The 27,195-nt window shown below is 40.3% G+C and overlaps 1 protein-coding gene across 4 annotated transcripts in view; it reads left to right on the top strand.

Annotated features, from left to right (window-relative positions):
• Window positions 1-27,195, top strand: part of DIAPH2 (diaphanous related formin 2) — a 908,274-nt gene that overhangs the window by 728,425 nt on the left and 152,654 nt on the right. For all 4 annotated transcript variants that reach the window (XM_043974079.1, XM_043974078.1, XM_043974081.1 and 1 more), the window contains one exon: window positions 20,369-20,461. In XM_043974079.1, coding sequence (XP_043830014.1) covers window positions 20,369-20,461 — 93 coding nt within the window. The remainder of the gene's footprint in view (window positions 1-20,368; window positions 20,462-27,195) is intronic.

Here is a 27,195-nt window from a genome sequence, read left to right as displayed (position 1 = left end):
CTCTTAAAGTATAAATCTGGCCATGGTACTCCTCTGCTCAAAAAACTCCAGTAGCTCCCTATTAGCATTGGGATTAAGTAGAGAATCCTGTACTTGGCATTTAAACCCTTCACATATGAGGCCCAGCTTAGCTTTCCAGCTTTATTATATATTCCTATACTTCCCTGCATATACTCTCAGCTACCTTGGCATCACCCACACACAGGATTCTGTCTCCCTGTCTCATTGCTTTTGCCCAGGGTTTCTCACATGCCTAGAATGCCTTCCCTCCTCACCACTGGCCTTTACAAGTTGGCTCAAAAACCATCTTTCCTGACTTCTCCTCCAGCTGTTAGCTCCTCCCTCCCCCACATTCTCTTGTACTTAGTTTGTATATATCTGTACGTACGTTGTCGTTTAGCCATGCTGTCAAGTGTGTATATGTGCTTTCCTCCCACTACAGAATGTATGCCTTTGCAAGCCTAGTACCTAACATACTCCTTGGCACATATCAGGTGGCTAATATGTTTTAATGTGTATTTGGTTGGTTAATCAATTGATTAGTAGCCATAGCTCATCACCAGAGGATTATTGGGTTTTGCCTTTGTTAACGATGAGATTTTGTTTCTGTGGGAAGTTTGGCCTCATTGAAAAGCACTATAATAATTGATCTTTTTTGCCCAAGTGGAGAAAAATGGTAGCCAAGAACAACACTAGTTTATAATACAACCTCATTTATAAAAATATTATGGAGAAGGATGACAGAAGATCAGAAGCATCTTTGGCTCATAAAACACTAGGGAGTAGTGGAGGGAAAATGAATTTACAGAAAGGCCTTATCAGTGGATTGACTGGAGAGAAACCCGGTAAAGCCAGATCATCCCAAAATCGTTTAAGGAGAAAACTAGATGGACTTTGGACATCAGATGAAAAAGTGAGCTCTGTCAAGATTTCTCTTACCAACCATTTTCCCTCTCAGTGGCAGTGAAACCACCACACTTGCCCTCTACCATCCCAGGCCTCATGTGCTACATGAGAAGAGCAGCTAGCCCAGAAAGGGAGGAGGGGTGGTGCTGGCACTGCTGTAGCTGACATTGAGGGATCAGTTCTGATGAGACCCAAACGAGAGGAAGTCACAAAATGATTGGGCAACAAATCTAAGAGAAATTATTATTGGAGTTCTTCCCTAAATACATGTGGGGAAGAAGACTCATCAACAGGGGGTTTGAACCTGGGGTCTGTGAACCGACTTTAAATTAGGGTGATAATTCTATTTCGGTGTCATTGGTTTCCTTTTTAATCCTGTGTCTTTAATGCATCTCAAGTCCTTTTTCTGAGAGAGTTCCTAGGCTTCACCAGCATGCCAAAGGGATCTGTGGCAGAAAAAGAGTTAAAGACTCTTAGTCTGTAAGCTCAGAGATATTTCTTATCTAGTCAGTGTATTCAGTGAAACACCAAAGTGTCATTCAATGCAAAAAGCTTTATTCCCCACAAGTTCAACTGTCCTTAGACATAATATGATCTTCATTTATTCAGTTTCTTATTTATTGAAGTGATTTTGAGGGGGAAAGGGGAGAATGTGAATTGTTCTTGTTCAGCTTTATTCCAAGTTAAGACTCTTGAATTTCTTTGTCGTTGCTCTTGTCAGCCTTTGCCAATAGTTAGACAGCTCTTGGTAATCATGATTGTTGTGTAAATTGTTTTGGTCATTTGAGGAGCTCTTGAATTATTCAGTCTTGCTTAAAAGTTCAGTTTTATATAAAATATGTTTCTGATGCTCTTTATTGCTGAATGTGTTCCTGGCATGCTCAGAATTTGCTTCACCAGTCACTGACTTTAATGTTTATTATAATAATTTTGTTTACAATGTTTTTATGTAATATCAGAACTGATAGGAGGAAAAAATGGATTTTGAATGTAAAAGGTCCCTTCCTCTTTTATCAAAAGAAAAAAAAGTCATTCTCTGACATTATTAAAAGTCATGCAAACATTCTCTTACAAGAAACTCACTAAAATGACAAAGAACATGAAGAATGTAATTAGATATTGGGTTGAATTGAGTTGGGTTGTTTTTCTAAATCTGATAAACTCTAATATACCATCATAAAATTGTAGTTAATAAGGAGTGAGAATCTGGATAATATTGAAGAAATTATCATTATTCCATGTGCCCACAACAGGAAAAAGAATAAATTCGATTTTTCCCCATGTAGGACAGGATTTTCCTCTGAAAAATTGTCTAATGAGTGGATTGGTCAATCCAACTCATTGAAATATTGCCTATATCAAAGCTTTGGAAAAATCAAGATGTTCTTTTCTATCTCTAATATACTGAGCTATCTGAATTAATCTATAAAACCTTGACAAATTCATTAATGAGTGCTGAAGGGAAAAATGAGTTACAGAAATTTTCTGTTTGGTCCTATATAACTTAAACAAAGCCTCCTACTTATGCCAGGGTTTCTTTACCTGATTTTTGTGCACAGCCCCCTTCGGCATTTGGGCGAGTGAAGCCTATGGGCTCTTCCTCACAATCGTCTTTTTAAATGTATAGAATAAAGTGCACCGGCTTGCAAAAGAAACCAATGACATTGAAAGATTCAAACAATAAGTTCACAGACCCTAAGTTAAGAACCCCTGATTTAGTCCTTAATTTCATTGAGAGGAGACATCCAAGATGCAGCCAGGCATCTTCTAGTTCTGCTTTCACTTAGCAGAGATGCAGAAATTAAAGCTGCCCCACAAGACACAGGTTGTACAAGTGAGTGCTGAGATCCCAAGTTAGGACAGCCACTTCACCTGTCCTGCAGCATATTTGATGACTGAGGGGAGGGGAAGGATGGATGGGAGGGAAGTGCAGGGTTTTTGGTCCAATTCAGCATGTATGTATGTATGTATGTATGTATGTATGTATGTATGTATGTATGTATGGAACGTGCATATTATGGGAAAGCTCAGATGTATTGCTCCGTCTCCTGGTAGAGTGAAGTGGCAACCTTGGGGAGAATAGGAATCTGCTGAAATATTGGTGTACTCAAGCTTCGTCCTCAAAGACCTTACAGTCATGTTGACCTGGGTGGAGAGGGGGTCAGGAGAAGGGATCCAACAGGTTACCTTGGAAATAAGCGTGATACTAAAATATAATAGGAGCAAAGGCGAAATACAGACCAATGACATGAAAACATTTGTGTGTGGACAGTATGAACTCGTTCATTTGAGGTGATCTGGGAAAGTTCTATAGAGGTGGTACCTGAATTGGACTTTGTCATTGATTGGATATGAGGCTGAGAGAGAAGAAATATCATCAGATTATAGATTTTGAGCGAGATGGTACCTTAGAGGTTCCCTGAGTCATTAAGTAGTGCCTCAGTTAATAAATAGGGAAATCAAGGCAGAGAGGGGTTAAATATCTTGTCTAAGGTCATATCAAGAGTAAAAAATACTTTGGAATCAGAATTCAGGCCCAGGTCATGTAACTTTAAATTCAGTGATAGAAAGACAAAAGGTAACAGACTCTGTCCTCAAGGAGCTTACATTCTGTTAAGGAATTCAACCTGTACACAAACAAGATTCCAGGTACTGAGAGTGGTGGGCAGCCAGGAGGAGCAAGAAGGGCCTTGTATAGAAGTTGATGTTTGAACTGAGTCATGGAGTAAATAGGCTTCGAAGGACTTCAAATGCTAAACAAGATTTTATGTTGGATTCTAGAGGTGCTAGTAAGTAAATAAGAAAGTAAGTAAGCCACTGGGGGTTATTTATTGTTATAAGGGACTGGCATAGTCAGAATTGTGCTTAAGGAAAATCATTTTGGCAGCTCTTTGGAGAATAGATTGGAGTAGGGGGGAGACTTAAGGCAGGGAGACTAGATAGACATCTATTGCAATAGTCTATATGAGAAGTGATGAGAGTTTGAACCTGGGTGGTGGCTGTATGGGTGTAGAGAAAGGAACAGATGGGAGAGATTTTGTAGAGTTAGGAAGGACAAGAGTTAACAACAGCTCAGATATGTGGGATGAAGGAGCGTGAGGAATCAAGGATCACACCAGAGATGCAAGCCCAGAAGACTTGAAGGATGGTGCACTTGATAGAAAGAGGAAGTTTGGTAGAAGCATAGGTTTGGGAGGAAAGAGAATGAGTTCAATTTAGGCCATGTTGAATTCGAGCTGTTTCTGGAATTTCCATCTTGAAATTTCCAATGGTGCCGAACCTCAGGAAAGACATGGAAGCTGAATAGATCCACAGAGGATGATAATTCAATCTGGGAGAAGTGATATGGTCACCAAATGAGAGCCTACAGAGAGAGAAGAGGAGGCCCAGGAGAGAGTTTTAGGGCACACCTACAGTGAAAGTTCTTCGGATGGATGATGAGTAAGCAAAGGAGATAGAAGAATGGTCGCATGGGTAGGAGAACTAAGGGAGTAGTGTGACGAAATCCTAGTATATAGAAGGGAGTGAGGGGCAACAGAGAGGTCAGGAAGGATCATTCACTTTGGAGAATAGTGCTCATTGAGTAATGAATTTGGGAGCAGACAGCAAAGGGTTGGGTGACTAGAAAAGAATTTATTAAACTGAGTCAAGCCATGCATTGGGTTAAGTGCTCTGGATAGAAATTTAAAAGTGAAGTCAATTCATTTCCTCAAGATTACATTCTAATCTGAGGAGACAACATGGAGATAGAAGTAGTAGCAGAGGAATTGAAATAGTAGGACAGTAGGTTGGCAATGGAATTATTGATTTGATTATAGTGGTGTAAGATTAGGGGCAGTGAGGGGCAGGAAGGGCGGGGAACTGGGAGTGCACATATGTAGCAATAAGGTAGCAAAGTATAAGATGGCCAAGAAGTCAAGTAAAGCATGTTTAGAGCCAGCTTACATATAAAGGGCTATGTGAAGCACTCACAAATCGGGATAGTGGGGGCTCCAGGACAAGACTTACAGACTTGAAAGGATTAAGAACTCCAAGGCATGGTCTCCGGTCCAGGTGATAGTAAAAAGATGGCTGGGGAGAAGAAGTGGAAGGACTAAGTTTCGATAGCTTTTTCTACAAGTTTGACTAAGAAAAGGAGGAGAGGTGTGGAATGATACCTAAAGAGGATGGGTAGGGTCTAGTGGAACAGTTTTTTTTACAAACAGAAAAGACTGGGACATGTTTGTAGGAAGCAGAAAGAGAACCAGTAGATGAAGAAAGAGTGAAGCTTAGAGTGAAATGGAGAGTGATTTGGGGGTCTTTCTAGTAGAGAAGATGGGAGGGGGTGAGATTCAAAACACATTTAGAGGTACTGGCCTTGGCAAAGAGAAGGACCATCTTTGGATCAGAGACTGAAGTGAAGGAGAGAATGGGGAATGAGTGATGGTAAGATGTAGAGAAAGGGAGAAAAGTTATGCGGAATGATTTTCTCAGTAAAATATGAGGCAAGGTCCTCAGCTGAGAGGCTAGAAGGAGGGGAAGATGTGGGAGGCTGGAAGAGCCACTCGGGGAAATGGGAGAGACAAGCAGTTCCCATATCTGTCCTTTTATCATGGGTGGTTCATTGCAGAAATGAAGAGGTTCTCCACTTTCTTTTTCTTTGCATTATGGTATACAGTAGAAATGTTATCTTAGCTTCTGAATGAGGTAGGGTTACGAAGGTTTTTCAAGTGTCACAAGGACCTTGAGAAGTAGAGAGCCTGCTTTCAAGAATTGCTAATCCATTCCTTCCACTCCTTTTCCTAAAGAAAGCTACTTTGGAAATTTGAGGCACCTCTCTCTGAGGGAAGAAGGCAATAGACATCTTCCCCTATTAAAGTCACCAGCTGCTGCTCTTCAGCTAATGAAAAGTAGTCGTTAGGAATTCTTTCTGGACTGCAATTTCTCCCTATCTCATAAATAGGAAGTTCAGAGCCTTAAATTATTAAATCAGGTTGGGTTTCTAAGATTTCACTGATGAGATTATATGGGACCATCTAAAAGAGCAAAAATGTTGCACAAGTCCTAAATCTTAGTGAAAGAGAATTAGTGACTTCCCTTTCAACTCTTTAGGGGTACACAGGTGAATCACTTGTTCCCTCTCCCCCACTATAAGTGAGAAAGGAGTTTTATTTTGTTATTATTGACATAAAAATAGAAGAATGTAAAAATTGCTTTTGCTCAGTAGAAAACATGCTAAATAAACATTCTTTCTTAGCATCTATTTTATAAAAACTGGTTACTTCCACGTTTTAAAATATTCATCTGGAGATAATTTAGTAGTATATAGTCTACGATCAAAATCAATGACTTTTTTCTAATTGGCAGGACCTTGGCTTTTCTACAGACTTCAGCCATAGTCATTGTATGATCCTAATAAATTACTATTATGAAGCAAAAATTCTTGAATTTTTTCCCTGTTCCTGAGATATACTGTGTGTCAAACTAGTAGAATTTTTCATAGGGCATTATCATGCTATCATGCATGGTGAACAAAGCCTGTGCTTGGCCCTGACTAGAAGGTCTGCATTTCCCAAATTAGACCAGTTAGCATTACTTGGCAAAGAAACACAGCTTACATAGTTGGGTATGTCAGGTTGGGTGTTTTTCTTAATGGTGCATGAGTGTTGATCTCACATGGGTGTTATGTAAGATGAGAATTTCAAATCTTGCTTCCAGTTTCCTTGCAACAACCCTTTCTATGCAAAGCTTAGTCTTCCAGAAATGTCCATATCAACAGGTCACTTTCCTAACTACAAGCTTTCAGTGACTCCACTACCAGATGGAGCCCAGACTCTTCACCTCAGTCTTTCCAGAATTTCCTCTGCTAACCAACTCAAGGCCATCTAGTGAGATAGATTTTTCTTACTGTCCTCCAGTCCCACATACTCACTTCTGACCCCAAGCTGGTGCTCACATCCTTGACCCTTTCTGAAATCCTCTTCCTGATCCAGTTTTCTTATGAGCCATCTACCCAAGGCCTGCCCAGAATGTCACCAGATTTATCTTCCCAGTTTTCTGAACTGCTGTGGTATTCTCTGTATTATTCTTTTGATATTTAATCCTCTACTGCCTTGCATGGTGACCTAACTACTTTATGATTCGGTGTAGGAAAAGGGAGTCAAGAAACCTCTGTCGTCATGCTGGTTCAACCACCTAATTCCTCTTTCATCAGTTTCTTCATCTCTACAATGGAAAGGTTAAGCTAAACGAAACCTTTGATCCTTTCTGGACTCCTCCCTGTAAGAACCCTAACTCCTCTGTGTCTTTGTACGCATCTCGAATGAGTGAATTGGAATAGTTCTTTGCCATCCAGCCATTCCATGACTTTGCTTGATTGTCTCTGTGGTGAGGCAGGAAGGATTTACTAAGTGCCTACTATGCCCCATGCCCTGTGCAGTTGCTTGGCGGATATTCTCTCATCTGATCTTCACAGCAACTCGGGGAAGGAGGTGCTATTATTTTCCCCATTTTACAGATGAGCAAACTGAGGCAGCCAGAGAGAAGTTGTCATTTGCCCAGAGTCACACAGCTAAGAAGTGAACAAGAATGGTTTTGAACTTGGGTCTGTCTTCCTAACAGTGCTCTAGCTCTACCCTGCTGAAATCTAGCTGTCCTGTGGTGGGTGAAGAAAGACCAGGCCTCAGTTATGTAACGATTGGAATAACGCCACCTGCTGGATACTTACTGTAGAAGAGTTCTGCCCATGAAGCGAAGGTCTTTGAGAGCAAGACCAGGAATCAGGAAGTGACGCGGGCTAGTGGGAGGAGGAAGGAAGAGACTGGCGCTCAGGCTCGCTCTCTTTCCTCTGGACTCTGGCGGAGAAGGGAGCTAGAAATGCGCTCTCCCTTTAATAGATAGGAATCTAGGCCTTTCTCTCTCTCTTTACCAAATTCTTATTCTCCTTAATAAATGCTTAAAAGTCTAACTCTTGCTAAAGCTTATAATTTATTGGCGACCACTCATTAAATATTTTAGACAGACTAGCTAGAATTTTAGCCCTTAACAGTTACCTTACCCCTACCCCCTCTTAAGTAAAGGAATAGCTGATGAGGTGAGCCTGAATACTCTGTGGAGGGATTTGATTGAGTGATGAGTCCCATCCACCCTTAGGAAAGCTCTCTTACCTTCTCTCTTTCCCACATAGAGGCCAAGTTGTAATTATCTAATAAATTAGAAGTCTTTTTCCTCCTAATTCCTGGCAGATGAACTAGTAGGTGTCGTGGAGGGTTACTCTCACATTTCCAGAAAACACAGTAGTGACTTCTACCATCTATCTAAAGGATAGGGACCAATGGCTAGGGATGCTCCAGGGGGAGAAAACACCCTCTCCCAATGCCATTACAATGTTGGAGAGTGCCTAGGGCAGTGTCAAAGGGAAGACTTCGTGAAGTCCAGGTCTTCTTGACTGTCTCTCCATGCACTACGACATGCTGCTCTCTCCATAGTGTGTGCAATCAGTGTTAACAGTGGCAAGTTTTAGATTAAAAAAAATGAAGACATTCCAAGGTCTAGTGGATATGTTATCTTGGGAATAAACAAGTTTACAATGCAAAGCCCCAAAGGATGGAAACCCTAAAGTGTCCACACTTGCTTTCATTTTGTGGGGGTTTAGCTAGTTATTTGAAAATAATTTTCATCTAGGATGAATTTGAAAAGAACCCTGAAACAATGAGGAATTGGCATGTCTAGGATAGGAAGCAGGAAGTAGTGTAGGGTTACAAATTGACTCTTAGAAATGGAATTCACCAAAATGCTTATTGTTTACTTAGTTACCTGTATTGCTATACTTTGTTTAAGAAACCCCATCTGCCTCCATCACTCAGTAACCTTTCCTCTTTTGAGGTTCACTCTGTCCATATCTAGAAGGTGGAATATGTTAAATGTGGAACACCAAGGAGGTCACTGTCACTGAACTGAAGAGTATATCGGGGGGAATAGGGTATAAGATACTTGGAGAGGTAAGAAGGCGCCAGGTTGTAAAGAACTTTCAAAACCAAAAAGAATTGTTCCTATTTGATCCTGGAAGTAATAGGGAGTCACTGGAGTTTATTAAATAGGGGAGTGATAATAGGACCAACAAAAAATATTTCAAGGGTCCCTTTAAGATATTAAATATTTGAAATATTGAATGTAACAGAAGCATCAACAGTGATTTTTCTAATAAGCTTTAACTTTCAGGGTTTTTGAATGTCAGTTTATTGACAGAATGTATATGGCTCTTCTCCAATCTCACAGCTGAAAAAAATTGCAGAAAGATTATTATTAATACTGTTGTGGTTATCACTATTATTATTACTGTAGCTTATTGTCATGGCTGTCTCACCCCAGGCAAACTTTCAGAAAGGGTTCTCTGGCCAAAAACAATCTCCATGGAAATGCCACCAGATTCTTTTGGATTACTAATGACATCTTTTTAAATATCCCAAGGAGAGTGAACACATTGAGCCAGGCACCTGTATTCACACATAATTACAAAGCATTTTTCATCGTTTAGCTGTTTTGGCAGCACCAACTAAGTTGGCCTGAATAGGGTTGCCATACTGGGAACATCTGGGCCCAAACTAGGTAGCATGGAGGAGGGAGTAAGACTAGGAGTTAAAGGCCATTAGACTGAGCTCCCTGAGAGCAGGCCCTGCCTTTTGCCTTTCCTTGTATTCTCCCTTAGCACAGAGCATGGCCCATAATGAGTGCTTCCTAAATGCTTATTGCAAGACTGACCAAAAAAGGTCAGTTGTATGAAGAAAGGGAGTGGAGAGGGGCCTTCAGAGAGACAAAGCTGCTGCCTTTGTAGTTTTGCCTGGCAGTAATTATTTGGATTGAATGATTAAATGAGAAAAAATAGAATGTGTTTGAGTATTGACTTCCTAACAAACTTTGGATTCTTTAGTCACTTGAATTGTTTTTTAATGAAAAGAGCATGTAAAGTCCTTACTCTTGGGCAGCAGAGTTTATCTGTTAATGGATACTACTGTAATCTGCCACAGTCTGAAAACCTGTATCTTTCTTATTTGTCCCTTTGAGCCTGAATAGCCCTTAACTTGGTAACCTCAAGTGGCTCCTCTGGGAATTTAGTTGAAATATTTGAGGCAGTAATTCTTTAGTTAAGAATAGCTTTCACCATAAAAGCTACACTTTGGGGTTTTACCTTGACGTAGGAAACAGTTTCCTGTCCGGGACCAAAAGATAACATAGGTGCAAACTTGGCAGCTAACTGGTTTTCCTTCCCTATGGCTTCAACTTTAATTGCTTTGAGATTAATTTTACTTTGCAGTGTATAGCACTGTGTACTGCCTTACCCTGGGAACCAAATGTTTTTCTGTTTTTGACTTACCAATTTTCAACTTCTGAATATAAAGTAATTACTTCTTTGCCCTTAGCTCATCCTGTGGTTTCTAGTCATTTCTTCCATGCTCCTGTGCCCCCCATTTCCCTCTTGAATATTTTCTTCTATTGAACAGTGACATCTGCTTTCTTGATGTCCCTTGGAACTTTATAAATCCTTATATATGTCCTCTTTGAATCTCTTTGGGATAATTCCTTAATTTTCCTAAACTCTCTACATGGCCATAACTTCATAGTCTATTATCTTAGTTGCCATCTGTTTATTTTCTAAGTCTCCATTATCCCTATTCTTCCTCTGATTTCAATTAAGCAACACACACACACACACACACACACACATACACACCCTCAACATGTGAAGCCACCCTACCAACTTAAGGATCTCTAACTTCTAGAGAATTCTGGGTTAGAAAAAACAACTCTTCACTTTTGGTTCTCTCTTTATCTAGTGATTCCCTATGAGCACCATTGCCTACCAACATTAAGTCCCAATTACAGGTACTTTTGCAGCCTTTTACTTACTTTTCATTAGTGGATACCCTTTGTTCCACTTTATGGTTGTACAATTTGACAAAATGTCAGCCCCAAGAAGGATTTAGTCTCCATCTTCTTTCATGAGTAAGCAGCCTTCTGTAGCTTGCTGTGTATTTCTTACTCTAGGTCATGCTGGATAATTAATATTGAAAAGATTGACTCTAATGCTGTTTTTAACTACTCTGCTTTCCCCAGCTTGCTTATTCTATTCCTTCCTTCCATTGGGTCACTTTGCTGACTTTGTCCACAAGCTCAAATTTTTATCACTTGCTTATAGTCTTTGGCCAATAATATCAAAATTGAAAATGTTACTGTTGCCCAGAGTTCTGTGGAAAGTACCATTTGTCATTACAGATGAATTTTGTTTTCTTAAGAATACATTTCTTTCATTTTAAAATTCATGACCACCTTCTAGTCCATCTGTTCTTAACTTGGAGTCCCCCTAAAAACACCCCGCTAAGGGATTTGTGGATAGATCCTGGGTTGGGGCGGGTGCGGAGGGGCGCGTATGTGAACTGGAATAGGGAAAGGTCATCTTTATTTCCACTAACCTCTAACTAAAATTTAACATTTCCTTCTATTATGAATATAGCCAACAAGCATTATTCAGAAAAGGGGTCCATGGGCTTCCCCAGACTGCCAAAGGGGTTTGTAACACAAGAAAAGGTTAAGAACTCCTGTTATAGTACCACCTACCTGCATCTTCTCTCACACCTCCCAATGACATTGAACCTCCTGGAGGAAGAGTCATAAAATATTCCTTGCTCGCCAATGAAACTCCATCTCTCCCTTTGAGGCCATCACTCATCAACCCTCTCTTCCTTTGAAGCTCACTTAATTAATTTTTTTATCATCTTCAGATCATGGTGGCTTTTGTGTACTGGTCTCCAGGTCATTCTCCCTCCTTTCTTAAAGAGTTCAGCATCTGGTTCATTGTTTTCCTCTCCTCAGTTCATTCCCTTTTACTAGGGGACTTCATTATTCCAAGGATACAATGTTATTTGGAGGAAGTCAGTAGGTAGAAGGGAGGAGTATAAGAGGAGAAGTTCCAGGATGTGAAGGGAAACTTATTAATTATGTAATGGGAATTCCAGAGGACACCGTGAAAGGGATGGGTAGGGTTGGAGTAGGGCTAGGTTAGGGCTAAGGATGTTGAGAATGAGAGAATGGGAGGTAGGGGCTATATAAATAGTTTATTCTTTTAAACTAGTCAGTCAGTCTAAATATTTATTAAATGCCTACTACGTACCAGGCACAGTCTGCTTCTGCTCAGGGCTCGCTGATAAATCTGTATTCTTGCACTGACTACTCCCTGGACCTTCCCAGACCCAAACACCCTTTCCTGGACACCACTGTGTAATATGTGTTGTTACTATTAGACCATAAGGTCTTTGAGGACACAAACTTTCTCCCTTTTACACAGTTTCTGGTAAGTGCTCAATTCATTCAGAATTTTCTATAACATAAATTGAGTTTCTTAGAAAGTTTTCATTCTGCAGTTGAGTATGCCACGAAACTACACTAGTAAATTAAGTCAAGTATTTGCAGGTAGTAGTTGACTTCAATTTGGAAACATTTACTAAGTTTTTACTAGAATACAAACAGGGGCAGCTAGGTGGTGCAGTGGATAGAGCACCGGCCCTGGAGTCAGGAGAACCTGAGTTCAAATCCAGCCTCAGACACTTAACACTTACTAGCTGTGTGACCCTGGGCAAGTCACTTAACCCCAATTGCCTCACTTTAAAAAAAAAAAAGAATACAAACAAAAAACTCCAAAGTCCCTGGACTTAAACATAAATAATTGTGAACTACACACCTTGATCAATGAAATCACATACCTCAGAAACTGTAATTCACTTACTGAATTTCATTGAAATAACTTTAAAATTACTGATGGTGCAAAGTGAACCACAAGTTAAACTTATCTCACTCTCTTTTAGTGGAGTTATAAATGTGATCAAAAACAGTCATCTTCTACTAAAGTTATTATAGAATAAGTGGGAAAAAAGAAGTGCCTTTTTTCAATACATTATGTTTTGCAAGAACATAAGTATTGGGCAATGATTTCTTTCTTTCCTTCTGCTCTTCCTCTTGCTCTCATTCTCTCTTCTCCCTCTTTTCTGTTTCCCTCTCTCTTACCTTTCTTCTCTCCTTTCATCTATTCTCTCTTCTCTCTCTTTCTCCCTCCTTCTCTCTTCCTCTCTCTTTTCTTTCTCCCTCACTCTCTGTTATTCTTTCTCAGTCTCGTTCTCACTCTCTCCCCCTCTCTCTTTGTCTCCCTCTCTCCCTATCTCCCTCCCCCATTCTCCCTCTCCCCTCTCTTTTTTTCTCTCTCTCCTTACTTTCTTTTATTCTCCCTGCTCCCCCCTCTATTCACCTCTTTCTCTCCCTGTCTCTCTATGTCTAAAACTTTTTGATAATCATCACTATAGATTTTTGTCAAGAAAAAAATCTCAAGTGAGTAAAGTAATTTATTTTAAATTCATCTTATATTCTAAAGGTAATTTTCAATAAGAAGTTTAATAAGTAACTTAAAAGTCATTCCTTGCTTTCTGATGAAAAAAGAGATGATCATTGTATTAAAATATACCTGTAATATTCATGTTTCTCAAAAATTCTTCATCGCCTGACCCTGCATAGCCTCTGAATGTCTGTTTCCACCTTTCATTTTTCCTGGGTTTGTCAAAGGGAGATTGGGCATTCTGGTTCTTCCCCTTTATTCTTCCCTGAGGAAATATTTTTTGTCATTAATTCCAAAGACCTGGCATTGGATAAACAATCCTGGCATTTCCATTCATTGTACCCATCTGTAAACTGAAGGGGTTGGATTCCGTGACCAAAGGTTCTTTTCCAGCTCTAACCTTTTCTTACTGTATGTGTCTTTTGAACAAATGTAATATCTTGAAGAAGTATCAAAGTTCAAATGAAGAACATAATCAGAAATGGTCCATCTTACTTCAGGCCTGGTAGAAAATGTGCTTTTATCCTCTCATCTAATTTATTACCCTTCCTAATGGAAGGGATCATTGAAAATAACTAAGGTGAAAGAGTTCTTTAGCGGTAGAACAGCTAATGGGTGGAACAGTGATGGGTTCCCAGGCCCTGAAGCTCTTCAAGCACTGGTAGGGTGACCACTTGCTGAGTATAAGGTCGATGGGATTCTCCTTAGGGTGTAGTTGGGCTAGATGGCTTCTACACTGGGTAGGTTCCTTCCAACTTTGAGATACTGTCATTCTTTGATTAAATTCTGCAAGCTTGTATTATACAAATGATGGGTTGTGGGCTAGGATCTAAAAATACAGAGATAAAAAACTTCACTTCAAGAAATGCACATTCTAAATCAGTCAGTAAAGATCCTAATATGTACCACATACTGTGGTAAGCCCTGGAGATACAAAAAGAAGAAAAAGACAGTCCTCAAGGAGCTCACGACAAGCAAAAAAATATGTACAAACAAGCTATGTACAGGATAAATGGAAAATAATTAACCGAGGGAAGGCATTAGAATTAAGAGGGGTTGGTAAAGGCTTACTGTAGAAGATGGGATTTTTAGGTCAGATTTACAGGAAGCCAGAAAGTCCTTAGTCAGAGATGAAGAGAGAGAGCTTTCCAGGCACTGGAGACAGCCAGAGAGAATTCCTGGAGCCAAGAAATGGAGTGTCTTGTTTGTGAAGCAGCAGGAGGAACTGTCCTGTCCTGTTCTGTCACTGGATTGAAAAGTGCATGTTGGGGAGGGCAGTAAGGTGTAGCAAGACTGGAAAGGTGTGTGAGAAAGGGAGGGGATTTGAATATCAAACAAAGGATTGATTTTTTTTATTTCATCCTGGTGGTGCCATGATCTGACTTGTCCTTTACAAAAATAATTTGGGTGGCTAAAAGGAGGATAGACTGGAATAGTCCAAGCATGAAAGGGATGAGGGCCTCCGTAAGGAGTAAGGCTACTTCATCATGTGAGACAGCAGTGAAAGAGGAGATAGTGGCAGAAGGCATCTGAGTGATAGGAGATGAAGAAGAGGGGAGGAGCGGGAGCTCATGGTGAATGGCCTCAATTTTTTCTGGAATATTTAAGAGAAGGTTCTGAGCTGAAAGGTTGAGGAGAGAGGAAGCCATAGGAGGCTTGAAAAAGGAGGGTAAAGGTTTGAGAGAGTGGTATTGTGGGGAGTGAGTTATTAAAAGAACCATAGAAGGATTGCCTAGCAGCAGTGAGAGTCCAGTAGAGACTATATAACATAAATTTGTAGTGGGCCCAGTCAGAGCAATTGCATGATTTTCTCCATTTTCATTCAGTACTATGTGGGATCAACAACATGAAAATAACTATGTGGAGTGTACAAGTGCCCAATGAGTGGTGTCCTCCCACCATCTCCTTCCTGCCTCCTTTGTCTCTGGAGATGTATTCAGGTACACTCTTGCAGTAATTAGCTCATTTAAGTTTAGGGGCAATATAATGGTTCCTCTGGTCCCTGTGGTTCCAGAGCTTTAGGGATTTTATATTAAATCAAAAGTTGAGTATAATCACATCACTCAGAGCCCCCAGTTAGGAAAATTCCTAACACATAGGCAGAGGTTTGACTCTCAGCCTTAATTTAAATCAGAGCTTCTTAACCTGGGGTCCTTGAACTTGATTTTTTAAAAAGTTGATCTCTGTAGTTCAATGGAATTGGTTCCCTTTATAATCTTCTGTATTTTATTTTATGCACTCAAAAACATTACTCTGAGCAGGAGTGCAAGGGTTTTACCAGACTGCCAGATGAGTCCAACACACAAAAAAAGTTGAAGAACCCCCGATTAACATAAACATTTATCTTTAGTTAATTCCAGCTTCTTTGTGGTTGAGGCAGAATTCAGGGTCCTAAAATTATTTGGGTAAAAAAGGCAAGCAACTTCTGTTATAGTGTCTCTGCAAAGACAGGCACGGTGAGGGGAGAAGGAACTTGAAGAAAGACCAGCCTCCACCCCTGAAGAGGTGGGTGCACCTACTGGTTCCATTCTCCCATCCTTTGCCCAGTGGCCCTTCTCAATGTCTCTCTTCCATCTTAACCACAGCCGGCATACTTTTCCTTTCTTCTTTTACCTTTCACTTCTCTTTCACCGATTTCCACCCAGAAATGGATGAGCTCTTAATGTCCTCACAATGTCTTCTCTACTGCCAGATCCTCAGATTCACATGTTCAGAACTGGACTCTCTCTCTCTCTCTCTCTCTCTCTCTCTCTCTCTCTCTCTCTCTCTATATATATATATATATATATATATATACATACACATATACATAAAATGTATGTATATATGTATAAAACAAAACCATATCAAGTCTGCCTTGCCAATACCAACACACTTACTTTATTACATTATATCACTTTATTTAAAGGTTTTCAAAGATTTCTTAATAAAAGCAAGGCTTTTTCACATCTAGTATAAAGCTTTTTTTAAATTAACTTTTATTTTTTTAATCAGCAAAAAACCTGCCTTCTCTCCTTCCCTCCCTAGTTGAGAATGAAAGAAAAGTAAAATTCCTTCTGCAAACATGTATACTCAAGCAAAACAAATTTCCTCAATGGCCATGTCCAAAAGAAAAAAAGTGCGTGCGTGTGTGTGCGTGCATGTGTGTGATTTTGCGCACTCTGAATCCTTCACCTCTCCGTCAGGAAGTGGACATTATGCCTTTTCATTAATCCTCTGGATTCATTGTTGGTCATAAAAGGGAGTCAGTTACAGGGTGGGCCAAAAGTCACAATGGTTTTTTGTTTGTTTGTTTGTTTGTTTTGTTGGGGTTTTTTTAGTGAGGTAATTGGGGTTAAGTGACTTGCCCAGAGTCACACAGCTAGTAAGTGTTAAGTGCCTGAGACCGGATTTGAACTCAGGTCCTCCTGACTCCAGGGCCGGTGCCACCTAGCCGCCCCGTCACAATGTTTTAATAACTTTTTAATGACATGTTTTTTCTTTATTTTTCACCATTTATGAGATTTGATTTTTCACACATAATGTAAATTCATTTCCTGTATATACATTATGTCTATATGGTAATGTAAATTAAAATTTAAAAATAAAGGAGTTATTAAATATTGAAATCCCTTCATGACTCTTGGCCCACCCTGTATAAGAAGACTGGAAAGGTAATAAAGGGTCAGGTTGTAAAGGGCTTTAAAAACCAAACAAAAGATTTTCCATTTGATCCTAGAGTTAATAGGAAGCTACTAACTTTATTGAAGGAAGAGGGTGACAAAGACCTGCACTTTAGCAATATCGTTTTGGCGGCTGAGTGGAGGATGGATTGGAGTGGGGAGAGAATTGAGGCTGGGAGACCAATTAGAAGGGTATTACGAGAGTATAGTGAGAGGAGATGAAGGCTGGAACTAGGGTGGTCTCTGTGTGGGAAGACCAAAGGGGATGAATATGAGAGAGATGTTGTGAAGGTAAAAATAACAAGGTTTGACAACTGATTTAGCTATGTGTGGTGAGTATGAGTAAGGAATCCCTATCATTGGGAAATCTCATTATCCTACATGATTGAATTGATCTTGAATACTCTCTCATTTCATCAGTAGAATCCTCTCTTTCTCTACTTGGACACTGTGACTGGAAGACAGAGCCATTAACTCCAAAATATCCCTTCATAGAGACGACCCAGCACAATCTTCTCCCCATTCCCCACCCTCTCTGCTGCTTTGGGATTTATCTGGATTTCTCCATCATGCCCCTCCACCCAGTTCCTACTTTTCACCTTTTTTGTGTATGTTGTTATCCCCAGCACTTAGCTTAGACACTCATTAAATGTTTATTGACTGACTAAGAAGTCAAGGGTGACATCCTTGAGCCTCAGTGACTTTAAAATTGGCTGTGTTCTCAAAAGTAATAATAAAGGGGGGCAACTAGGTGGCACAGTGGACAAAGCACCAGCCCTGGATTCAGGAGGCCCTGAGTTCAAATCTAGCCTCAGACACTTGACATTTACTAGCTGTGTGACCCTGGGCAAGTCACTTAACCCTCATTGCCCCACAAAAAAAGAGTAATAGGAAAGTTAGGAAGTAAGAGAGTTCAGGGAGCAAAGTAACGTGTACTATTTTGGGACATACTGAGTTTGAAATGCCTACAGGACATCTAGTTTGAGATACCCAAAAAGCAGTTGGGGATATGGGATTGGAGTTTAGAGAAAAAGTAGGATTGAATATTTAGATCTGGGAATCATCTACAGAGAGATGAAAACTGAAACAGCAAGAGTGGAAGAGAGTATGAATACTCTGAGAGATTTGGAGGATGGACAGGAATAAGGAAATACCTCATTGGATGATTATAAACATGCTGAGGGCCACTCAAGGAAGAATAATAGGCTAGCTAGGTTGTGGTGAGGATCCATATGATAATGGAGTTTGTAAGTTTGTAGTGAACCCATTTGGCTCCCAGTTTGAGTGATTGTCAGGTATGTTATAGTGGGTATTCTTTTTGGAGTCTAGGTTGTACCAGATGGCCACCAAGGTCATTTTCAGCACTCCAGTTCTATAATTCTGTGACTTTCTTCAGGAGAGTTTGGCAGCTCATGAGTAGGAATGAAAAAGTAGGGGTTATGGGCAGAAGCAAGACAAGAATTGCAGTAGGACAAAGTAAGAAGGAATGAAAGGAATGAAAGAATTGCTAATAGTGTCTAGTTGAAATGCTTTGATTGATGGGTCAAGACTGAGAAGGAAGAAAAGGCAGATTCTACCAAAGGTGATCAACAGCAAGGAAAAGGAGGGGTAGAGGGACTGGAGGTCATCATGAGGATGAACAATGGGGTTAAGAGGGGTGAGGAAGATGAAGAAATGGAAGAATAGGTTATTATGGTCACATAGAAGAAGAACAGAGTGCTGGATAATAGAGGTAAAACAATTGAGTGATGGCCAGATCCCCTGTATGAGGCTGAGGTGAAGTGAAGATGGAGGTTATGGGAGGTGAGGCCAGGACATCAAGGTGTAAGTTGGGGTCACCACTTCTGAGTGCAGAGGATGACTGGGAGCTAGGCTTGAAACGCCTTGAGAAGAAACTAAGTAGAGTCTGGTAGATGACTATAGAAAGTTGGACTGCATGATAGATATGGAAGTATAATAACTACCCTCACAGGGGAGGAGGATTAGCTGAATGATGATGGCCAAGGGACAATCTGCAAGTAGGAGTAAGGCATGAAGAGAATGGCCACACTTCCTCCTGGCCCAGGGGAATCTGAGCAAAGAAGCACCTAGTACAAGGTGGCCAGGGATACAGTGTCTCCTGAGGGATCAGTTGCTCGGAGCCCAAGGAGCAAGGAGATGGGAGGAGTCCTAACTAGGGGGTAATCTCTTACCACCTGTGGCCATTCCAGAGGGCAGAGCCAGTTGGGACCAGGTAGACTGTGGATGGGTAAGGCTGAGGCAGGCAGCTAGGGATGAGACAGGGAGGGAAAGGTTTCAACAGATGTTGGGTCCAAGTAAAATCATTTCCAGAGTAAGCCTAAAAACTACAAACAGATACACCCAAGTCTCTTCCATGCAGCTTCTCCTTTGCATTGAAGGCATGCAAAGGTCACATCTAGTTAGTGGAGAAGTGTCCCCATGTCCTTTGGGGAACCCAACATTTAAAGTGAAAAGTAACAATTCCTTGCACTGCTAAGACTTTTTTCTTTCCATTGGCCTGTGTAACAGGAGGTAAAAAGAGGAAAAACTGTTGCAAATGTCCAGGAAAATATCTCAAACATCTTTTACATGATGAAAAGACTTTAACATATATCTTTCTTAGTCACAATATTTCTAAAATTAACCTCTTTTTCCTAAGTGGGGAAGACAAACGGCTTCTGGCTTCCGTCTCCCTGTTTAGGGTGGCTATATTATTCAAATAATGCTGGTCAAATTTTCCTCCCCTATAATGTCAGCCTTCTGGAATGGGCAAAAGGGAAGGGTTAAGCAAAAATCAAATGGAAATGTGTTTTGCAAACAGTGTCTTTGGAGATTGTAGCTGATGACAGTTGAATGCCTGACGTATTAATACAATCAGTATTTAACCTTGTGTAACTGCCTCATCAAATAACTCTCTCTGCATTGATTGCATTAAAGGAGGACAGTGGTTTCTCACTTTAGAACATTATGATCAGCTAGCTGGGAAGCTAGCTGATCAGCCAGTGTTTATCTGCATCCCAAGACATCATCAATAAGACAAAAAACCAGGTCTTCAAGTTGAAAGGATGAATTTTGCTTAACGGTACATAATAGAGGCAGCTAGATGGCACAGTGGATAGAGCACCGGCCCTGGAGTCAGGAGTACCTGAGTTCAAATCCGGCCTCAGACACTTAACACTTACTAGCTGTGTGACCCTGGGCAAGTCACTTAACCCCAATTGCCTCACTAAAAAAAAATTTTTTTTAAAAACACAAAAAAACCAGTACATAATAAACAAAGTAGTCAGTCCATGGTACCAAAGAGTAACAGAAGCCATGTTGTAAAAATTGATTTGTCTTGAAATTAAGGGAATTATGCAAATCTGACCTCCCACCTTTTAATTTTTTTCTTTCTTTCATTTGAAATGCTCCAAGATTAATTCTACTTTCTCTCTTCCTCCAGAGGGTGAGACAGGTGTGATGGATAATCTGCTGGAGGCCCTGCAGTCAGGTGCAGCCTTCCGAGATCGAAGGAAGCGGATACAGAGAAATCCAGGTAGGACCCAGTAGGACAAGCTCTTCCCCGACATGCGGCAGAACAGCCTTGCATGGAGGCTTTCCCCACTGGTCTCAGCCAGGGGCTCTGCTTGAGACTGAGCTCAGCAGGCTACAACTATGCCATCACAAGGTTTGATTTGTAGTTTGTAAAAAGAGAGGGCTCACACTGCACTCAGTTCTGCATATTTTAAATTGTCATTTTCTGCAATTCTAGCTTGATGAGAAGGGCATTTAAAATCAGAAGGAGAATGAAATTTTTAAGTATAATTTGCCATAGAGATGTCACAACAGCATTTTACAGGTGAGGGGACTGCCACGCAGTTCCTAGTTTTGTATTTAGGGGCTAATTTATTTTGTAACACACCTGTCAACTTTCAGCTATCTGAAGAGCAGCCCAGGTAAGCTTCGAGGTCAGAAAATTCCACCACCTTTTATAATTGGCTTTGTGAGCTGTGTCTGGTCTGATGTTTGGATGGGGATCTAACTGGGGATCTGTCTGGGAATCTGTGGAACTATACAGCTGAGCATGCTTGAAGCCCCACTTAAAAGACTGAAACAGACCCCACCTTTTCCTTTCTCTAGGGACTTTGGCAGCTCACAGACCATGGATACAGAGGCTCTGCTAAGCTGTATTCCCTTCCCTTTCCTGAACTAGCTTAAAAAATAACCAAGCACTTGGATAGAAAAGCTTCCTGCTGGATTCCCAGCTGTCCTGGGAAGTAAACATAAATAGAGAGTGAATAGTGTCAGCAAAGGGCCTTCTCACCTGGTTTACTTCCTAATTAGGTCTACTCAGACAAAATTGCATCAGCATCAGCTTGGATAGACCCCATGTCCAAGAAGACCTTTGCAGATATTGGCACATTGGCTGCAGATGAGTTACAGACAGCGACATGTCAGCAAGATAGAAAGCAGTAAATATTAAAGCAATTTTATTCTGTTGAACTATTGAAAGAAATGAACTGCAGTGTACAGTCGCCCATAGGAACCCACCTGAAGAAAAAAGGAACAGGTAATAGGTTGGATAAATTGGCAGAAATCTGAAATGCAGATTTTTCTCTGTGCTTGATAATTAAAGATCAGGGCAAGCAGCGGTGGGCATTCTGTTGCTCATCCTTTTAGCCATTAGTATTCTGTCGAGTTCAAGTTGATTTTCTAGTCACGGCATGCTTGCAGTGTAATAGACGCTATGCAGTCTACACCCCAAATGCACTCTTTTTTTCTATTTGAAGTACATTCTCCTGAAAGAAGGTATTAGAATAATTTAGCTTTCTCTTGTCTGACGTTTCCTGAGTTCTTCAAATTTATTTTAAATGTTGATGGGAAATTATTTGCCCAAGGGTACCTATGAATATGCTTCCCTACTAATTGGGTTAGTTTCCCAGAGATTAGTTCTGACGTAAGTTTGGATTGAGGGGAGATGAGTGGTTTGGCAGGTTGGAATGAACATCATGGAGATAAGAGACAGGAGAAGGTAGTAAAGGAAATTAAATGATGTCTTGGAATGTACAAATTAATTTTGTTCCCTCCCATGCTTAGTAATAGTACCTTAGCTATTCTGCTATTTCCTGAAATAGTGAAAAAGAAAGAGTGAAAATTATTTCAGTACCAACGCAGTTCTGCCTCATTAAAAGGAAGCTACTTCTCTTATATTTTATAAGCTATTTTTAAATGGACTAAGGCTATTGGAATATGAGAGAGGAGACAGAGGCAGAGAGAGAGAGAGAGAGAGATGGAGTCAGGGGCACAAGTAGAGGTCATTAGCCCAGGCAAAGAGAAGAAGAGCCACCTTCTCCTCTCAGTCTGGAGCACAGGAAGAGAACAGAAAGAGTTAAGTAAAATGTGGCAAGTTGTAGAGCTGTGTGCCAGGGAAGAACAGAGAATGACTTCTCTGCTCCTTGAAGTAGGAGGCAAGGCCTTCTGCTGGGCTAAGAGGTACATGGGGCGAATGGAATTTTAAGTACTGACTCCTAATAATCAAAGTTTGGGTTTTGACTCACTGATCTAGGGTGTTCTACATGCTCACTTGATGGTTGTCCCTCCTTCAAATGTCTTTGTGTTTCAAGTCTCTACAGTAGAGTTTTTACTGCTGAGTTGCTTTAGTCTGGTGCCTTCTTAGATAACCCATCTACTTTGACCACATCTAGATTTTGATGTGTAGTTCTAATCACCTTTTTTTGTGGGGCAATGAAGGTTAAGTGACTTGCCCAGGGTCACACAGCTAGTAAGTGTCAAGTGTCTGAGGCCACATTTGAACTCAGGTCCTCCTGAATCCAGGGCTGGTGCTTTATCCACTGTGCCACCTTGCTGCCCCGATCACTTTTATAAACAAAATGAAACAAAGAAATAAGTGAGAAGACCTGAATTCAACTCCCATCCTAGCTACTCTCTCTGTAATTGTAGGCAAGTCACTAAACTCCTCTGTATGACAGTGTCTTCATTTGTACAGTGATGGGGGGCTGGACTTGATAGCCCCAAGGGACAACTAAGAAGACTAAGTTTATAGCATGGAAAATAGAGAAGTACAATATGTATGTGTGTATGTGTATCTAAGTACAAGTAAAAAAAGTGGAATTTTGTACTTCAGAAGAGACAGGGGCGCAAGAAACAATTGCGAGCAGCAAGACAAGAAGAATTACAGGCATGGGGTTTGGGGAGAGATATTAGGTAGATAATGGTGCTCCTTGCTTTGCTGAAATCATGAAGCGTGTGCCCTAACTCCAACCCAACCTGGTGTTTAAAAGGTAACTCATATGAGAAAAACATTTTTGCCCCCATGCCCTACCCTGAAAAACGATTAGGAAGCTAAATCTGAATATTCTTATGTTGAGAAATAGCTAAGGCCTAAGGAAAATTTTCCTTTTTAATGTAGCCCTTTCTCAATTTAATCTGCTTGTCTTACTTTTTTCTAGCTCCTTTTAAACTGATTCCATAATTTTCTTTGTGACCTCTAAAGCACTCCTTTTATACAGCCTTCATTTCCTTGTCATCTTCAAAGTAGATTCTATGTAAAAAAATGATTTGAACGATTATTTTCTCTGTGTAATGGTCTAGTGTCATTCAGAGAGAATGGAATGCATTCAACTAGAAATTTCCTTCATTTGTAAATGAATGTCCACCTTTTCAATAATGACTAGTTCATGCAGTCCCTGCAGTGACTGTCATTTGGTCCCAAAGTTGCAATAATGAAGTCTTCTCTTAGGATTTGGATCATTTAAATCTAATAAAATCGATCACGTGATTTCATAGCCTTAGTATTAGAAAATGAGGGGCAGTGTGGTATAGCAAATAGAGGAGCTGAGCTAGCCTTGAAGTCAGCTGGATGAGGGTTCAAGTCCCCCCTTGCCTCCTGACCACACCTGCAGTGTGCATGTTTTTAAGCTCATTTCAAGCTCCACCCTCTACCTGAGACCTTTGCTGTTCTCTGCCAACTACTGTAGTCTCTCCTTTCCTGCACCCATCACCTTGTATTTATTCTGTGTATATGTGTATGGGCATATTGCAACACCCTATAGAATGGAAACTTGAAGACAAGGCCTGCTTCTTTTTCTCTTTATAATCCTGCACTAGCCTGGCGCATAGTGGGTCCATAATAAATAATTGTTGTCTGATTGGTTGATTTAACCTCTAAGCTCAGGGCAACTTCCTAAGACAGGTACAAATTGCCAGTCTGTATCAGTGAAGGGAGTTTCCTGCAGCAGGAGTTCTCGTCTGCCCCCCCACCAAAAATTAGAATCAGATTAAATGAGGTAACATGTATAAAGAGCTTTATATGAATGTTGGTTATCATCCTCATTATTATTATTGCGATCATGTCTGTACACACAAAATGTCCAGCCTCTTTGTGTTTAAACAAATGGCTCTATTCAGCTGCAGTGATATGTCGAAATGGTTGAAATGACCCTAGGCTCATAGGATCTGAGAGATGGAGTGGTCATTTAGTCCAAGCTATACCTAGGACCATTTCCAGTAACTTAGACAACTGGTCATCACAAACTCTGCTTGACTTATACCTCAATTCAGTTGAACACACATTTATCAAGTGAAAGGCATCACCTCCTGTTCTAGGAAACTAGATTGGAATAACAATCCTTCATTGCACTTTTCTTGGCTCAGTTTACAAAAACTGTCTGCAGTTGTATTTTGTGGGTTGGTACAGAAAGAGCCCAATTTATAGGCAAGCTGCATTGCAGAAGTCTGTTGGACACTCAGAAGTTGTTTTCCCTTTTAAACAGTGTTATAGGGCAGCTAGTTAGCACAGTGGATAAAGCGCCGGCCCTGGATTCAGGAGGACCTGAGTTCAAATGTGGCCTCAGACATTTGACACTTACTAGCTGTGTGACCCTGGGCAAGTCACTTAACCCTCATTGCCCTGCAAAAAAACCAACAAAACACCAGTGTTATACATAGCAGTTGGATTCCGAGATTGGACCTCCAAAGAGACAAAAAGCCCATACAGTTAAAAGTAATAATGACACTAGTAATGTAGTGTTTGATAAACCCAAAGACTCCAGCTTCTGGGATAGGAACTCAGTATTTGACAAAAACTGCTGGGAAAACTGGAAGATAGTATGGCAGAAATTAGGCATAGACCAACATCTTACACCTTATACTAAAATAAGGTCAAAATGGATACATGATTTAGACATAAGAGGTGATACCATAGGTAAATTAGGAGAGAAAGGAATAGTCTACCTATCAGATCTTTGAAAAGGAAAACAGTTTTTGACCAAACAAGAGATAGAGTATATTATAAAATGCAAAATGGATGATTTTGATTATATTAAATTAAAAAATTTCTGTACAAACAGAAGCGATGTATCCAAAATTAGAAGGGAGGCAGAAAGCTGGGAAACAGTTTTTGAGGCCAGTACTTCTGATAAAGGCCTCATATCTAAAATATATAGGGAACTAAATCAAATTTATAAGAATCCAAGCCATTCCCCAATTGAGAAATGGTCAAAGGATATGAACAGGCAGTTTTCTGATGAAGAATCCAAAGCTATCTATTTCCATATGAAAAAATGTTCTAAATCTCTAATGATTAGAGAGATGCAAATTAAAACAACTCTGAGGTACCACCTGACACCTATCAGATTGGCTAAAATGACAAAAAAGGAAGATAATAAATGTTGGAGAAGCTGTGGGAAAATTGGAACACTAATTCATTGTTGATGGAGCTGTGAACTGATCCAACCATTCTGGAGAGCGATTTGGAATTATGCCCAAAGGGCGATAAAGCTGTGCATACCCTTTGACCCAGCAATTCCACTTTTAGGTCTTTTCCCCAAAGAAATCATGGAAAGGGGAAAGGGACCCACATGTACAAAAATATTTATAGCTGCTCTTTACGTGGTGGCAAGGAATTGGAAGTTGAGGGGGTGCCCATCACTTGGGGAATGGCTGGACAAGTTGTGGTATATGAATACAATGGAATACTATTGTGCTGTAAGAAATAATGAGCAGGAGGAGTTCAGAGAAACCTGGAGGGTCTTGCGTGAGCTGATGATGAGTGAGATGAGCAGAACCAGAAGAACATTGTACACAGTATCATCAACATTGAGTGTTGACCTACTGTGATGGTCTATATTCTTCTCACCAATGCAATGGTACAGAAGAATTCCAGGGAACTCATGATAGAAGAGGATCTCCAAATCCAAGGAAAAAAAAAAAAAAGAACTGTGGATTATAGATGCTGATTGAACCATACTATTTCTTTTGTTTTGGGTGCTGTTGTTTTTTTTTTTTTTCTATTTTGAGGTTTTGCATCACTGCTCTGATTTTTTCTCTTATAACAGGATTAATGCAGAAATTGGATTAATGTTATTATGTGTATATATTTATATGTGTGTATAGATATATATATCTATATAGATAAAACCTATATCAGATTACCTGCTATCTAGGGGAGGGGGGAGGGAGGGGAGGGAGGGAGAAAAATCTGAAATTGTAAAGCATGTATAAACAAAAGTTGAGAACTATCTTTACATGTAACGGAAAAAATAAAATACCTTATATGTTAAAAAAAAGTAATAGAAAATACTCTTCTAATGCAAACAGTTTGTAAAATGAGAAATATATATTTGTTTACATAGATATATATGAAATGCCCATTTTCAATGTACATTGAAAACTGGTGTTTAAGAAAAAGCACATTTACTTAGAAGATGAGGAGGTAAATGGAGACTTTGGAGAAACAGTCACACTCCTGGTCTGGGGCACCTTCAAAGCTGTTAAAGCCCATTGAAATGTAAACACCTTGAAGGCAAGAACTGCTTTGACTTTGGAGTTGTCCCCTCTTAGCCAACTGGGAACAGAGTAGAGCTGGGGAGAGGGAAGGGAAATAATCATTTGTAAGTTGTCCCACTGTGCTAAGCACTTTTTGGAGTCATTGATTTAATAGATGCTTTTTTTGATCGATTGTTGAGTATTGGTGCTGCTCACTCCAAAACTGATGGCATGCCTTTCCTGGATCTCTAGGTAGCACCAGCACTGGCAATTTGTGATCAGGATCCTTTCTTTGACTCCCCAGTGGAAGAAAGAGTGATTTCCTTGAGGTACAGCTGCTTATGGTTGGAAAGAGAGAGGAAAGAGAAGGGAGTGTTAGGATGGAGCAAAGAGATTGTTTTAGGCAAAATTAGCTGAGCAGGAAAAGACGGAGGAAACGGGAGAGGCATGGTCTGGTCATTGTTTTCCGAGTCAAAAATCAGGAAGCCTGACTGGTCAACTTTG

The sequence above is a fragment of the Dromiciops gliroides genome, chromosome X, assembly GCF_019393635.1.
Source record: "Dromiciops gliroides isolate mDroGli1 chromosome X, mDroGli1.pri, whole genome shotgun sequence".
NCBI lineage: Eukaryota > Metazoa > Chordata > Mammalia > Microbiotheria > Microbiotheriidae > Dromiciops > Dromiciops gliroides.
This window is presented reverse-complemented; position numbering and strand designations above follow the sequence as displayed.